Source organism: Tetrao urogallus (assembly GCF_951394365.1).
Source record: "Tetrao urogallus genome assembly, chromosome: 6".
NCBI lineage: Eukaryota > Metazoa > Chordata > Aves > Galliformes > Phasianidae > Tetrao > Tetrao urogallus.
In genome coordinates, this window is record NC_136819.1 from 57,766,306 (window position 1) to 57,781,666 (window position 15,361).

A 15,361-nucleotide genomic window follows, 5' to 3' on the forward strand; every position below is an offset into this window, starting at 1 on the left:
CAACATATTTGGGAACAGCAGCAGCTTTGTTGCTCTCAGAGTCCAAACATCAGTGCCATTAGAGGACACAAATACACGGAGTCTCCTTAAAGTGAAATTGCAATAAAACATTATCCATTGCTCAGCAAGGCAATGCCTGGAATAAAGTGAAAATCCTGCTAGCAGGGAAGATGTCGATTTGATTTTTAAGTTTGTTTAGAACAGTTTTAACACTAAACGAGTAAACATTTATAACTGAATAAATAGTTTTCAGTTTAGTCAAGGAGCATTCAGTGGGTGTTGGCATAAATATTCAGTTATGGAAATTATTTGATTGAAATAGATTTTCCACGCCATAAATAAACATTGTCTGCAACAAACACACACTCCCAACAAGCGTCGCGAATTAGAGAGCCACTGATGCCTAATGCCAGGCTTTGAAAATGTTTTATTTAGCAGCACTTCTGCTCACCACGCTGCAAGCCAGATCCCATCTGCCTGGGCTTTTCCAGACATCCATCTCACTGTACCATGAAGGGGAGCAGGGATGAGGAAGGGTGATGCGCACACAGCCAAGGGCTCCTCCAGGTGTTAGGATGCATCAGGGGCCAACAAAGTCACCAACCAAGAGCCTGCAATAGGTGAGAAGCACTGCAGGGTCAGCCTGCCTGGTTTTGGCCATCTGCAGAAATCAGGGTGAGAAGTGTGTTTCACCCAAACTTGCTGTTTGGCTGGGCTGGGTGCTGTGGTGGGAGCAAGGCTGCCCCCCGAGCACAGGGTGAATAGAAGAGCAACATCCAAGCACTGAAGCACATTAAGTGACACACAGGTGAGGGCTGAGACTTTTCCAAAATTTATCCAAAAATAAATGCCCCCAGTTTTACAAGTATTTGTGGTGCCAGCTCAGATGATGCCCCTCTGCACAGCCTCAAGGCAACAACTGAAAATTTGGTTCTCGTATCACGATGAGAAAAGCAGAACTCCTGGCCAGCCTTGGCAGAAGGCTCTGCAGAGCCGCTTCTGCCCAGAAGCTGCAGATCCAGCGGGCAGACTATGCCACCTAGCTTCTGCTTTAACACAGGCTGCTGCTGTGTGAGCCTGGTGGCTGCGGTGACATCTTCACACAGGGACACAGGCACCCAGCACCCTGGTGATAGACACAGCATGGGCACAGAACCCTGCCATGGTCACTCAGAGCTGTGTCTGGAGAAGCACGAGTGCTCACAAGTCCACACAAGTGCAGACATGGAATAGAATAGAATGGCCTGGGTTGCACAGGAGCACAGTGCTCATCCAGCTCCAACCCCCTGCTGTGTGCAGGTCGCCAACCAGCAGCCCAGGCTGCCCAGAGCCACATCCAGCCTGGCCTTGAATGCCTGCAGGGATGGGGCATCCACAGCCTCCTTGGGCAACCTGTGCCACTGCCTCACCACCCTCTGGGTGAAAAAAACACCTTCAAAAGACATCTTCAAGCAGCAGCAGCAGGAGAATCAGCTGTTTCTAATAAGAAAGCTGTAACTCAGATAGGTTGCAGTGGCCATGCCGATGAATATTCAGGTTGAAGATCACTGCAGCTCTGACAGCTCCTGCACTGACACCGGAGCGGCCCTCAGAGTCACTGAGGAGAGGAACCAGAACTAACCAAGGTGACAGAGATCCCTGGCACACATTCTGAGATGCTACAAGCAGGAACACAGCCCAAAGGCCACCCCACATCCAACTGCTGCCATGCAGCAGCTCCACAGGTTGGGCTGCAGCTCTGTGTGCAGACAGGGAAGCTGTGCAGGAGGCCATTGAGGCACGAGGACCCTCACAGCTCCCGTGCTGCTGCAGCCTACCTGAAGGAATTGTATTTCTCCTATCTGAGCATGTCAGACAGCTTCATTTTTCTAGCCCCGGGGTGAGTTCAAAAGCCAGTGTTCTACCCAAAGCTTTGCAAATTCCTCTCAGAGCCTCTGATAATCACAGATCTTATCAGGTGCATAATCCAACGCAATTTGGTGTTTTTTCCTATACTCCAAATCCCACATAAACTCTATTTCAGCAATTGGAGCTTCATCTTTTTCAAAGCAAAGCTATCAGTAGCTTTTACTAGGCTCTGAACAGGCAATGTTATTTCCCTACAGGAAAACATGTATTAGTTGTTCGCTATTAATGCAAAGTCCTTAAAGAGTGCTTTGATTTTACCTGTTCTTCGGGGGAATCCGCAGCTCTTTATAAATCACTTTGCTTCCAAATAAGTTTCAGCTTCACATCTGTGCACCTTCAGAGCCTGTAACCATCATTAGGAAGAAAAAAAAGGCAATTCTCACAATGAGCTCAGCAAACTCTGGCTTTTGGCACCTAGCATTCTCTATATATTGGGCAATAAATACCTAGTTTAGGCAGCAGTAGGAATAAAGGCATCACAGTTTGTGCTACACCTCCTTCCCAGTAGGCTTAAAAGATGAGAGCAGCAGAATAGGAACAAAGCAAGGTTTATTATTTGCCAAATTACCAGGTGACAATGTAGCTGTTGTAATGTGTATAAAGTAATTCAAAAACATCCTTTAGTTCTGTTTTCAGGTAGGAACATGACTTTCCCTTGGCATCCCCACTGGGCAGCTACTGGTACAGAGCTTTTTTCACTACCATTTCCCACCACACAGCTAACACACGCTCAGCCCCCAGGCCCAGAGTCCCAGCAGTGCTGGAGCTGCACGATTCCCTGCGCCCTGCACCAGCCTCCCATGGATCTAAATGTTGTTTTGCATTGAGAAGTTTCCACTTCAGGGCCCCTCCAGCCCTTCCCAGTTCATTTGGATCCTCAGGCATCACCATCTTGGGCTGCAGGAGGCTCAACGCATCTGGTTGACAGTCATGCAAGATGGCCTGCGTGACATTTGGAGAGCTGGTGCAGAACCATGAGGGAACTTGCTCAGGCTGTGTAACTGCCTCGAGGCAAAGGCAAGATGGGAATCTTCTCACAGCTCCACACAGCCGCCTTTCAATGTTTGTATCAGGATTTTGCTATTAATTGATCTTGTTTAGTGCCCCAGAACTACCTGCTCCTTCCCTGTAGCTCACGGCAGTTTTAGTCCCCTTGCAATGAAAATAGCACAGCAGTTCTCCAGATAGCAATGCATCTTGGGGGGAAAATATGCTAACCCTGCTGGTTGCTTTAACTCACTTTTGCACACTTATGGCTTCAAGCTACAGCAGGGGAGATTCAGGCTGGACATGAGGAAGTATTACTTTTCAGAAAGGGTGGTCAGGCACTGCAATGGATGCCCAGGGAGGTGGTGGAGTCACCGAGCCTGGGGGTGTTCAAGGAAAGGCTGGATGTTGTGTTGAGGGACATGGTTTAGTGGGAGCTATTGGCAATAGGTGAACGGTTGGACTGGATGAGCTTTTAGGTCTTTTCCAACCTTGGTGATTCTATGATTCTATGATTCACTTGGTGTTACTTACCAAGCACTCAACCAAGATTCAAGCTAGCTTCAGGTAATTCCTAAAGCACTTAGTGACTGCAGCACACTGCAATAGAAGTTTATCTGGCCAGCTATTGAGAGAGAGGCTAGAACACCCCATGCTATTGCTACCAGCCTGCAACATTACCCCCACAGCCTTTCTGCCTTTGCAGTACACATCTCAATCTCCTGCTCAACAGCCACACGCTGCCAGAGGTTCCTAGCAGGATGCTAAAGTTCACCAGAGGCCACAAGCCATGATGTCAGGCATGTCTGCCTGCTTGACAGCTCCATGATCTTATGACCACAGGATCTGTCACATCCCAATCTGCTTCCGTCCACACAGAAACCTGAACAGGGTTCCTCCACAATTCAGAGAGGTATGAAGATCAGGATCTGATGCCCTTCTCCACCTCAGCAGCAAGGCTTTAATAGCACATGGAACAAACACTGCAGCCACCAGCACTGGGATATGGCCCCATCCTCCAACGCTACTCCAGTTTGTTCAGTTTCATTTAACACTCACTGGACAAGAAAAAAAAAGGCCAAGAGGATTCCCTAACTAAATTCAGGGCACTCAGCAGGAAGGCATTGGTCCATCTGCCAATTCAAGTATAACTGCACCATTCACTGCTCAGTGACTTCATGCAGAGCAAAATTACTTTAGAAGAGATGATAAAAAACTGCTTGGATAGCAGAACAGCCTCCTGACACACACCTTCAATCCAAATCGAAAGTTAATTATAAGGCCACCCCAAACAGCGGCAAATCCTATCTAAGAGATGGGCAGCCTCCCCAAACATTGGGAATGATTCCTAAGTCAGACATAACAGAAGTTGGCACATCAGCTGCATTCTGTATGCGTTGAAGACACCCCTCTACCTCTGTCTGAACCGTCTCTGTAAAGGAAACGTAAGGATTCCCATCACACCCAAAAAGACAAACATCTGTTGGAGCACACCCAGAGGAAGGCAACAAAAATGATCTCAGGGATGGAACGCCTCCCTTATAAGGACAGACTGTGAGAGCTGGGGTCATTCAACCTGAAAAGAAAGCTACAGGGAGACCTTAGAAAGGGTTTTCCATACTTAAAGGGGAGTTGTAAGAAAGGAGGAGACACACTCTTCAGCAAAACACACTGTGGCAGGTCAACGGGAAACGGTTTCCCAGGAAACTAAGAGGAATACTTATATTGAATGTAAGGATGAAGGGTTCTGTTGTCTCATTTTGTACAGTAATGGCATTGAGGCACTGTCACAGGCTGCCAAAGAGGAGGTGGTACCCTGTGCCTAGAGACAAAAGGTCAGGCTGGATGGGGTCTGAGCATCTGACAGGACTGTGGGCATTCCTGTTCACTGCAGGGAGCAGCACCAGACAGCCTTTAGGAGTCCCTCCCAACTCAAAGGATTCTGTGAAACACACCAACCCAGACCAGGGCAGCAACAGACCCCCAGGAGCCCCTGATTTAATTAGGTGAGACGACATGAGAGTCATCAAGCAGCTAAGAGCAGGCAGGCTGCATCTCTAGGGCTCAACAGCACCACTAAAGCACCACTTGGTTTTGTCTGGCTAAAGCCTAAGAGACCAAGGCAGGCCCATTTAGGCCAATACAGCGCCCAGCCCCCCTAAAACAGGCGTGGTAATGGGATACAAACCACAAAAACAGTCACAGAAAGCAGTCGGACACAGATAAATGGGGCAGGGAGACCATTTATTGAGAGAGGCTACATCAAGGCGCTGCAGGTGGGACGGGGAGGCCCGAGGAAGCCGCAGGATCCGCTGGTGACAGCCTCATCCTGCCAGCGCTCAGTCCAGCTGCAAAAGAACGACAAGAGCGTGAGGCACCAGCAGGGAAGCGCAAAGCCCTCCAGGCCCAACGCAGCCCGGCGCTCACCTTGATGAAGCCGATGTCCTTGGCGTACTGGCGGAAGCACTGCCGGCACATGTTCAGCCCGTACTTACGGATCAGGCCGTGGCGGTTGGAGCACACGCGGCTGTGGAGAGAGAAGGGAGCGGTCAGGGCGGGTAATGGCGGCGCGGAGCGAGACCCAGACAGTAAAGGATACCGCGACACGACGGCCCTAAAAACCCCGCCCGACTCCGGGATGGACACCGACCACGAGCGGGAGCCCTGGCCGAATTTCCTGGGGTGACTCCAGTAGAGCTGCTGGTGCCCCATGTTGCCTGCCGCGCGCCCAGCCGCGAGAGAAAGATGGCGGCCCGCGCATGCGCTAATCAACCCTGCGCGGCCTCCCGCCCTGCACCGCGGCGCGGCCCTCGCAGCGCACAGAGCGCAGGCGCAAGAGCACGGAGGGCAGCGTGCGCGCAGACCGTGCCGCTCCCCCCTCCCTCCGCGACGTGACGTCAGCGGTGAGCAGAGCTATAGCAGCGGCGTTGCGGTGGAGTCGCTGCCGGGCGCGGTGGCGCACGCCTGTAATCCCAGCTACTCGGGAGGCTGAGCCCGCCGGATCGCTTGAGCCCAGGAGTTCTGGGCTGCAGTGCGCTATGCCGAGCGGGCGTCCGCGCTAAGGCCGGCATCAATATGGTGAGCCCCGGGGAGCCGAGGCACACCAGGTTGCCTAAGGAGGGGTGAACCGGCCCAGGTCGGAAACGGAGCAGGTCAAAACTCCCGTGCCGGTCAGTAGCGGGATCGCGCCTGTGAATAGCCACTGCAGCGTAGCCTGGGCAACACAGAGAGACGCGGGTTCCTTTTGCCCGCACCACGCAACCCTTTTGCCCACCTGCGACCCCCCAACCCCTCTGTACTGCCTCGTGCGCGCAGCGCCTCCTGCTGGCAGCACCGCGCCACTGCAGGCTCCGCAGCGCCTCCTGCTGGCCGAGAGCGAGCCGTACAGCTGCGTAACCTCCATCTCTTTTTTCTTTTTTTTCTAAGCCATCACCTCTTGTCCTCCCACCACACCGCGCCCTCAGCTCTCAGCCTGTCTTCGTACCGCAGGTGCCAGTCACCTTCCCCGGAGGTGCTGAAGAACCGCGGGGATGTGGCATTGAGGGACACAGTGTGGGGGCGGGATATCAGAGGACTTTTCCAAGCGGGGCGGTTAGAAGAGCGGTTCTATGGCTCCACGATTCCCGCTCCGCCCCGCCACTAGGCGGCGCTCGCTCCCGGAGCCGCAGCTCTGGCCGCTCCTCCCCTCGCCTTCTCTTCCCGCCCTTCCGGAAGGGCGGGAAGGCGGGAAGGCGAGGCGAGGGGAAGGGAGGGGAGGGGAGGAGCGGCCGGCGATGCGGCTGCAGTGCGATGTGGAGGTGGTGAGCCGGCTGCTGCCCACCTGCGGGCTGCGGGGCCGCGGTCGCGGCAGCAGAGCTCTGCTGTCCCTCGGCCGCCAGCCCGGCCGGGCGCGTGGCGGCGTGTGCCTGATGGTTTGCACGGCGCGGGACCGGGCCGGGGTTCGCTACCGGGTGAGGCTGAGGGCTGGAGGGCCGCACGGGTCTCCTTCCCGCCCTGCTCAGTGCCCGCTGTTCCCCTCCAGGTGCAGGACAACGTGGAGCGGTTCTTCACCCGCTTCGTGGAGGAGGGCAAAGCCACCGTGAGACTGAAGGAGCCCGCCGTGGATGTGTGCCTCAGTAAGGTGGGTGGGGGGGCACACATAGAATGGCCTGGGTTGCAAAGGAGCACAACGCTCATCCAGTTCCAACCCCCTGCTGTGTGCAGGTCGCCAACCAGCAGCCCGGGCTGCCCAGAGCCACATCCAGCCTGACCTTGGATGCCTGCAGGGATGGGGCAGTGTGTTCAGTGGGTTCGTGTTGGGCTTTTTGCCCTCAGCAGGTCTGCTGCACTGCACACAAGGTCTGACAGCTCCATAATCTCCTGTTCATCTCTCGTTTAGCTCTGCAACGCAGGACTTGTGTGGTGCTGAAGCACACTAATTCAGTATTCTGACATCTCTTCTACTGGGAAGGCATTGGACTTGTGGCAGAAAATTACTTCCTGAACGCTTCCAAATAATTCTTTTCATTTTTTTTCCTGCGTGTTTGTCTTGGTATTTTTCTCAATATATTCTTAGAGACATTATAGCACCTTTATGTAGATATTGTGGAAGAAATCTATTTTAAACACCCACAGCACAAAGTACTGTTATTTTCAACTCACGAAACAGTGTAAACTTACTTATACATCCCAGAGTGTTTAGCTATGAGAAGCAGCAGATAGCTATTGCATCTCACACCAAGAGCCAAGAAATATTGCCACTTCATTCCATCAGTGAGCTGTTCCACTTGGTCTTTACAGATCTGGAGTACTTTTTCTCCTTCCTTTCTGCTTTGCTTTGATCTGTACTTAAGAGCGTGGCAGCTCTGCCTGTGGTTGGAGAGAGCTGCCTAGCGTGTCCTATCTCTATTCACCCTCTGCTTACAAGGGTGGATGGTGATAGGACAAGGGGAATGGTTCTAAAGTGAGACAGGGGAGGTTTGGGTTGGATATGAGGAGGAAGTTTTTCAGCCAGAGGGTGGTGAGGCACTGGCACAGGTTGCCCAAGGAGGCTGTGGATGCCCCATCCCTGCAGGCAGGTCCCCTGTTGGTGACCTGCACACAGCAGGGGGTTGGAGCTGGATGAGCACTGTGCTCCTGTGCAACCCAGGCCATTCTGTGATTCTGTGATGTGTTTTAGGCTGGCTGAGATAGATGTGATAGATGAAAGCTGCAGAACCAAGCTTTTGCTGTGCAATTTCCCCCTCTCAGGAGGATATCCCATTAGAATAAGTAGATGTGCATGGGATAATTAAGTCTTTGCTTTCCCTCCAGTGTTGGTGTAAACTGTCCTTTAATCACCTTGCAGGTTAGGGATATCACAGTGTGTGGGGCTGTTTTTCTGTACTTTCTGTTCAGCTGAGAGATCTGTGCTTTGTTCCTTTTCTGAGTGCCAACACTGTATGCTGGTTCTGGGCTATTCAGAGAGGTTTGTTTTGCACGTCATTTGTTCTTAAATACTGTAAACAGCACATAGTGGAACAGCCTGAATCGTTTCCCCTGCTGAGCTGGTATCACCTGATGATTGTGACTGTTTACAAGTGTGGATGGTGACAGGACAAGGGGAATGGTTCTAAAGTGAGACAGGGGAGGTTTGGGTTGGAGATGAGGAGGAAGTTTTGGAGCCAGAGGGTGGTGAGGCACTGGCACAGGTTGCCCAAGGAGGCTGTGGATGCCCCATCCCTGCAGGCATTCAAGGCCAGGCTGGATGTGGCTCTGGGCAGCCTGGGCTGCTGGTTGGTGACCTGCACACAGCAGGGGTTGGAGCTGGATGAGCACTGTGCTCCTTTGCAACCCAGGCCTTTCTGTGATCTCTGTGTCTGCAGAAAATAGTTCCAAAAGTTACTGTACAAATGAGTGCAAGAATAATGAACCTTTAATGCCATGCTCGTGTTTTCCTGCAGGCAAATGTCAGCAATCTAAAGACTTTCCTTTCAGCTGTGAGACTGGCTCACCAAGGGACCGACGTCGCTGCTCTCCCACTCTCAGCTTTGGTACCAGCAAAGACCTCAGAAGTTGAGAAGCCTAAAACCAAACTGATCATCACTTCCAGAAGGGACTATCCGCTCACCAAGGGCTTCCCCTATTCCCTCGAACACCTCCAAGCCTCATACTGCAAACTGGCCCGGGTCGACACGCGTGTGCTGTGTCTGAAGAAGCTGCGAAAGTTAGACCTGAGTCACAACCACATAAAGCAGCTGCCAGCCACCATCGGTGAGCTGGTCTTCCTTCAGGAGCTGAACCTGCACGACAATCACCTGGAGTCCTTCAGCAGCGCTCTGTGCAGCTCTACCCTCCAGAAATCTCTCCAGTGCTTGGACCTCAGCCAGAACAAAATCAAAGCGCTCCCGATTCAGTTCTGCCAGCTGCGAGAACTTGTGAATTTAAAGCTGGATGACAATGAGTTGATCAGGTTGCCGTTCAAGATTGGCCAGTTGGATCATCTGCGCTTTCTGTCAGCGGCTCGGAACAAACTGCCCTTCCTGCCCAGCGATTTTAGGAAACTCTGTCTTGAGAACTTGGATCTCTTTGGAAATCCTTTTGAACAGCCCAATCCCCTTCTTCCCAACATACAATTGAAAATACCATTGACTTTATTAGAGTGTGCTGCAAGAGCTACTGTAAATTACAGGTAAGGGTAGCACGATGGGCACACATTTCACCTCTGTCTCAAACCCGCTCAGCTTCCCTGGTTTGGTTTTTTTTCCATTAGTGGGAACTGCTCTTCACAATGCTCAAGTTGCTTTGAATTCTGGTCGTAAATTAATACCATTATTATCCAGGATACCACAGCTTCCAGCAGTAAATTGGGAACTTGGAAGCATTTAGAGAATGCTGTAGATTGAAATGAGTTGTATCCACAGGATGAGGGCACCATAACAGAATATTCTTGTCCAGCCATAGGAAAAGGTTCAGCTCTGTAATCCTGAACTGCTTCCAGCTCTTTGTGTGCAGGAGCTTGTCCTCCTGTGTTACAGCAGCTTTTAAGGCTCGGGTCGTGTTTTCTGGTGGGCTCTGGCTTAGAAATTGCTTTCAAACATGCTTGCCCTTCATCCTGTGCTCAGATTAAACTATGCTAAAACCACGTGGGAAAACCCAGCCCGTAGCTGTCCCTTCCCATGTGAGAACAGCACTGGCAGGACGTCACCCTGTGCCACACAGCATTGAGGTCAGGCTGCTTTGCGTGGCACCGTGCAGAAGCTGAGCAGTGTTAGAAAGAGGCATTCCAGTAAGTCGTTGCCCTGCTGGCCAGGCTGCTGGGTTTGTTGTTGTCTGTCCTCCTCTCCCCTGCCCTCACAGCACTTACAGCTCTCACTGTGTGCCCCTCCTGTGCTACCATCTGTTGCCATCCCCACTCTGCTCTTCTGGGTGGAAAGGCAGCGAGGCGGTGGAGGAGTCACGGGTACAGACAGGTGGTGAGATAAAGACCTGAGGTTCTCCTAACCTGCTTGGTGTGCCCGTTCCTGCCTTGGGGTGGGGAGAGCCCAGCAATGCTGGCCTGATTGCTCAGCAGTCCGTGCTCCAGGTGTTTGCAGGCACACGGGGCGCACCCTGCGGATGAGGTGAGCAGCCGAGCGTTCAGGTTCAAACCTTGCCCACTTCTGACCTTACATAAATCACAGTGGGCTTGCAGTGTTTGCTTTCTGCTGCAGGAGGCTCGGGAAGGTGGGGGCAGTGGAATCAGCACCTGCTCAGACCTGTGGGAGCACCGCTGGCAGCGTGCTGTGACTGGTACAGCAGCACCGAGGGAGGGAGCGCCGTGGGGCACTGTGTGCAGGGCTTTCTTACGTGGAAGTCCATCACATGGACTTGCTAAGTGTGATTATCTTCACACCCAACCCTCTCCCCCCCCCAAAAAAAGTAGCAGGTAGGCGACAGGCATTCTGTGTGACATTCACTGGGTGTGAGAATTAACAGAGGAAGAAACAGGAGTGACAATAAGCTGTGAAAACCTTGAGAGAGGAAGAAAACAAGACACAAAAGCAAACACTTGGAAATCAATCTTCGTAGTGGCATTCTAGGCAAGCACCAGAACTGTGATTGTGTTTGTCCTGACCGGAAAAAAAGGATGTCCTGAAATTGAGCTGATGACAAAAACCACAGGAGCCTGAGCTATGTGAATGATGGCATGCTGAAAGAATGGGACACGGAGGTGTAGTGATGTGAGTCAGACCTACTCTGCCAGTCCTGCGTGACAGCTGGTGGCTTCCACACACCTGGAAGTCAATGCAGCACACAGGAGTTCTTGTTTTGCGCCCCAAAAGCAGTGCCACTCTGCTGCGAGTTCAAACTGAAGTGATGCTGTTGTGTTGGTGACAACAACACCTTGACAAGAGAGCCTTAATTTCTCATGAGCAGCACAGCGGGCTCACTGCTGCCTCTGTGCACCCTGCAGGTTTGGGTGCTGCTTCCTCATGTCAGAATGATAGCAGCTTTTTGGGTACCTGGCTGAGCTGGGTGAGCTGCCTGGCTAACGAGAGGGCAGGGCAAGCATTTACTATGGGTGCGTTTTTGCTTCATCTTCTCACATCCATTTCTCTCTTCGTTCCCTGTCACTATGATTCAGGCTGCTGCGATTTGTGGGAATCCCTGCTGCTTGGTGCAGTGTTTTCCAGAGGTCAAATCCTTGGCACTTGGGGGTCAGAAACGCAGCTGTGTGATATCTGTGGCTCTCAGAAAGCGGCCACATCTCAGCTTTGTGCTGGGGACGGTCTCGCTTCGGCACTGACAGCGTGCAGCACGGCTGTGTTTGAGTGACACTGATTGATTTCACCTCCTGCTCTTGTCCAACAGAATCCCGTACGGTTGTCAGCTGCTGCCTTCCCACCTTTGCAAAGATCTGGAAGTGGCCAAGACCTGCCAGTGCGGCAGCGCCTGCTTGAGCAGCTTCATTCAGCTGACGGTGACCATGAACCTGCACCACGTGGCTCACACCGTGGTCCTGGTGGACAACATGGGTGGCACGGAGGCGCCCATCATCTGCTACTTCTGTTCTCTGGGCTGCTATTCCCAGTTCCTGGACAGGTACCTGCAGAGCAGCGCCGACCACTGACAGCCCTGTTCTCGCAGGAGCTGCAGGAGGTTCTCTGTCGCAGCCCTGCGTGGAGGGGACGCGGTGCCCAGCTGCTGCTGGAGCCTCTGCCAGGAGCCAGAAATGCTGGTTGAATGAGAACGTACTCCAGTTGTGTTCTCCTTATTGCCTGTGCTTCGAGAAGGGGCCTTTTGTTGTCGTTTTTTTACTGAACTATTTGTATCTCTTTGTAATAGAAACACCTTTTCTAAACACACCAGCTGTGCTTTGTTTCCTTGGGCGTTGTGCAGATTGAATCCCACGCTGGGGGTTCCTGGTGTGTAATGATGATGTCGGAGAGACCCGGGAGTTCTTCACTCTGATGTGTAAAGGTTTCTTCACTCCGCTATTTTAAACGTTCCTGTACCGTTCTGTGCCATTAAATGCTGAATCTGCTCTCTGCGTGCGGTGTATCGTCCCATGGGCACGGCCGGGAGCGACCTCTGTTAGGATCCACCTCAGTGCCGCAGATGCGGAGCGGCTCCACAGACGGCGTCCCTTCATCTCCCCGGGCACCACGGCCGGACCCCGCTCCCCGCACGCACAAACACACGCGCACACACACAGAGACACACGGGCGCACACACGCGCAGCTCCGCCCCGCCGGAAGCCCCTCTCAAAATGGCGTCGCCGGCGGCCAATGAGGACGCGGCGGCGCTGGACGCGGGCGCCCTATGGCGGGCGGCGACGTGTGAGCGTGGGGCGGCGGCGGCGCGCACACGCGCGGAGCGGGGAGCGGGAGCGGCGGCGCCGGCGGCAGCGCGGCCGCCGGCGGCGGGAGGATGAGGCTGCGGATCTACAAGCGGAAGGTGCTGCTGCTGGCGCTGGCGCTGGCGGCCTGCGCGCTGGTGCTGTGGGGAGGCGGGGGGACGGGCGGGCGGCGGAGGCGGCCGCAGCAGCCGCAGCAGCGGGGCGGCACCGGAGAGCCGCCGCGGGTCAGCGAAGCGCCGCGCCGCCCCGCCGGCGCCGGCAACGCCTCGGCCTCGGCCTCCGCCGCCGCCCCGACCGCCGGCGCGGAGAACGGCACGCTGAGCTACCGCTCGCTCGTCTACCGCCTCAACTTCGACCAACCGCTGCGCAACGCGGGGCGCTTCCCGGCCCGGCCCGGCGGCCCCGACGTGGTGCTGGTGGTGCAGGTGCACGACCGCGCCGAGCACCTGCGGCTGCTGCTCGAGTCCCTGCGGCGCGCGGCGGGCGTGGAGAACGTGCTGCTGGTGCTGAGCCACGACCTGTGGGCCGACGAGCTGAACCGGCTGGCGGCCGGCGTGGACTTCTGCCCGGTGCTGCAGGTCTTCTTCCCCTTCAGCGTCCAGCTGTACCCTCGCGAGTTCCCCGGCCACGACCCCCGCGACTGCCCCCGCGACGTGGGCAGGGCGGCGGCGCTGCGCCTGGGCTGCCTCAACGCCGAGTTCCCCGACTCGTTCGGCCACTACCGCGAGGCGCGCTTCTCGCAGACCAAGCACCACTGGTGGTGGAAGCTGCACTTCGTGTGGGAGCGCGTGCGGGCGCTGCGGGAGCACGCCGGGCCCGTCGTCTTCCTGGAGGAGGACCACTACCTGGCGCCCGACTTCTACCACGTCCTCAAGCGGCTGTGGGCGCTGCGGCAGCGCGACTGCCCCGAGTGCCAGCTGGTCTCGCTGGGCTCCTACGCGCTGGGCCGCGGGGGCTTCGCCGGCCGCGCCGACAAGGCAGAGGTGAAGACGTGGAAGTCCACGGAGCACAACATGGGCATGGCCTTCGGCAGAGACACCTACAGGCAGCTCATCGAGTGCACGGACGCCTTCTGCACGTACGATGACTACAACTGGGACTGGACGCTGCAGCACTTGACTGTCTCGTGTCTTCCAAAGTTCTGGAAGGTGCTGGTACCCGAAATCCCGCGCGTGTTTCACACGGGAGACTGCGGCATGCACCACAAGAAGTCCTGCAGGCCGTCCTCCCAGAGTGCCAAAATCGACTCTCTGTTGAGCAGCAACCGGCAGTACCTGTTCCCCGAGACGATGAGCGTCAGCAAAAGGTACTCCATGGCCCCCCTGTCCCCTCACGTCAAGAACGGAGGCTGGGGGGACATCCGGGACCACGAACTCTGTAAGAGTTACCGCCGCCTCCAGTGAGGACCTCGCTCGCAGCCTTCTCCTTTTTGAACTGCCCCATCCCGTCTTTTACAGACACACACGTGTATAAAGAGAAAAACGAAAAAAACAAGCATTTATGAGTTGGTTTCTGCTTTAATATGAATAAACATTCATGTCAAAGGTGTCCCAAAACGTTCATCTCCGGCGTGCGGAGCTCGGCAGCGCTGTGTGCGGCCGGGCTGTGGGAGCAGCGTGGATGGTTGTGCTCCATGCTGCGCTCACCTGGAGGAGGAATAAAAGGAGGAAGAGGAGGAGAGAGCTCTGCACCAAGCACGTCTTTGCAGTGCTCGCTGTGTACGCTTTGGGTTCTTTTTCTGCACCGTGTCCTGGGGCAGCGCGTTGCCTCCCTGCCATCCACGGTGCCGTGCTGTGCCAGGTGGTTGGCTGCGTGTTGGTGAATATATGAAGGAAAAAAAGAAAAAAATCATTGTTTTTACTACGATGTAGATAAATATATACAATTTTTTTAGTTCTGCCAAAATAAAATTCAGTTGTTTTGTAATGCTGGAGGAGTTCTTCGTTATCCCATAAAGGTGATGGCCTCTTGTGTTGCTGCGGAGCCGGGATGTGGGGCGGCGTCCATCAGCCTGCACTGAACTTCACTGTGGTTCGAATGAATGGCACTAATGGAGCTAGAGTAGAGGAACAGCTGTGTGCTGCCCCCCAGCTTGCATTGGAGCTGTCAGCGGCGTGAAGTGGGAGCAGTGCTGGGTGATGGAAAGGGCTGAATGGAGGTGAAAGCAGCAGAGCCCTTTGTTAACAGCCAGCACTCGTCAGTGTGCATTAAGGTGATGGCACAGCACCTCTGGCAGCAGAGAGGTTTGTGGAACATGGGTGTGTTAGCAAAGGAAGCTGCTACTGAAGGCGGCACAAGTAGATTTTACATTGAGGGATGCTGGGGGGAATATGAAAAACCAATTTTGTTTCTTAATCAGATGGAATAGGGCTGGTGTTGTTAGGAGACCAGTGGTAACAGTGCACGGGGACACAGGCAGCACTGCCCTTCTTCCCCTCTTTGACACACTTTGGGTTGTGAGCGTGTCACTGAAATGTTCTTTCCAGAGCGAGCCAGGTTTTGTGAAATAGTCCAAATAATACAAAATGTTTATTCTGGATGTGCCATGATAAACTGCATTTTTGTTACGGGTAATTTGAGTGCCAAGATTTTGTATGAGCTTTGGTATTTGCTACATTTCATTGTTCCACAGTCAGGGCTGATGCTGAGAACAGCAGTGCGGGCTGT

At 54.1% G+C, this 15,361-nt stretch overlaps 3 protein-coding genes across 3 annotated transcripts; 2 read left to right on the forward strand and 1 right to left on the reverse strand.

The window, feature by feature from the left end:
• Positions 1-5,122: 5,122 nt before the first annotated feature.
• On the reverse strand, positions 5,123-5,618 carry RPS29 (ribosomal protein S29). The gene is made up of 3 exons (XM_079536612.1): positions 5,546-5,618; positions 5,323-5,422; positions 5,123-5,243 (listed from the first exon to the last, which is right to left on the reverse strand). Exons 1-3 carry the CDS (start codon positions 5,605-5,607, stop codon positions 5,235-5,237), a joined length of 171 nt encoding a protein of 56 aa, XP_079392738.1. The 5' UTR covers positions 5,608-5,618; the 3' UTR covers positions 5,123-5,234.
• A 1,050-nt stretch (positions 5,619-6,668) lies between these two features.
• LRR1 (leucine rich repeat protein 1) lies at positions 6,669-11,965 on the forward strand (the record flags this gene model as incomplete). Its single annotated transcript, XM_079537325.1, has 4 exons — positions 6,669-6,845; positions 6,917-7,015; positions 8,817-9,544; positions 11,707-11,965. 4 exons carry the CDS (start codon positions 6,669-6,671, stop codon positions 11,963-11,965), a joined length of 1,263 nt encoding a protein of 420 aa, XP_079393451.1.
• Positions 11,966-12,765: 800 nt separating this feature from the next.
• Positions 12,766-14,097, forward strand: MGAT2 (alpha-1,6-mannosyl-glycoprotein 2-beta-N-acetylglucosaminyltransferase; the record flags this gene model as incomplete). Its single annotated transcript, XM_079536957.1, has 1 exon — positions 12,766-14,097. The coding sequence occupies one exon, from the start codon at positions 12,766-12,768 to the stop codon at positions 14,095-14,097; it is 1,332 nt and encodes a 443-aa protein (XP_079393083.1).
• Between the last annotated feature and the right edge of the window lie 1,264 nt (positions 14,098-15,361).

What these genes read in the sequence shown, in the direction of transcription:
- RPS29 (XM_079536612.1), bottom strand. Translation starts at nt 5,607, where the DNA reads ATGGGGCACCAGCAGCTCTACTGGAGTCACCCCAGGAAATTCGGCCAG. An exon ending in GGCCAGGGCTCCCGCTCGTG is followed by an intron (nt 5,423 to 5,545) that starts GTCGGTGTCCAT and finishes CTCTCTCCACAG; the next exon opens with CCGCGTGTGCTCCAACCGCC.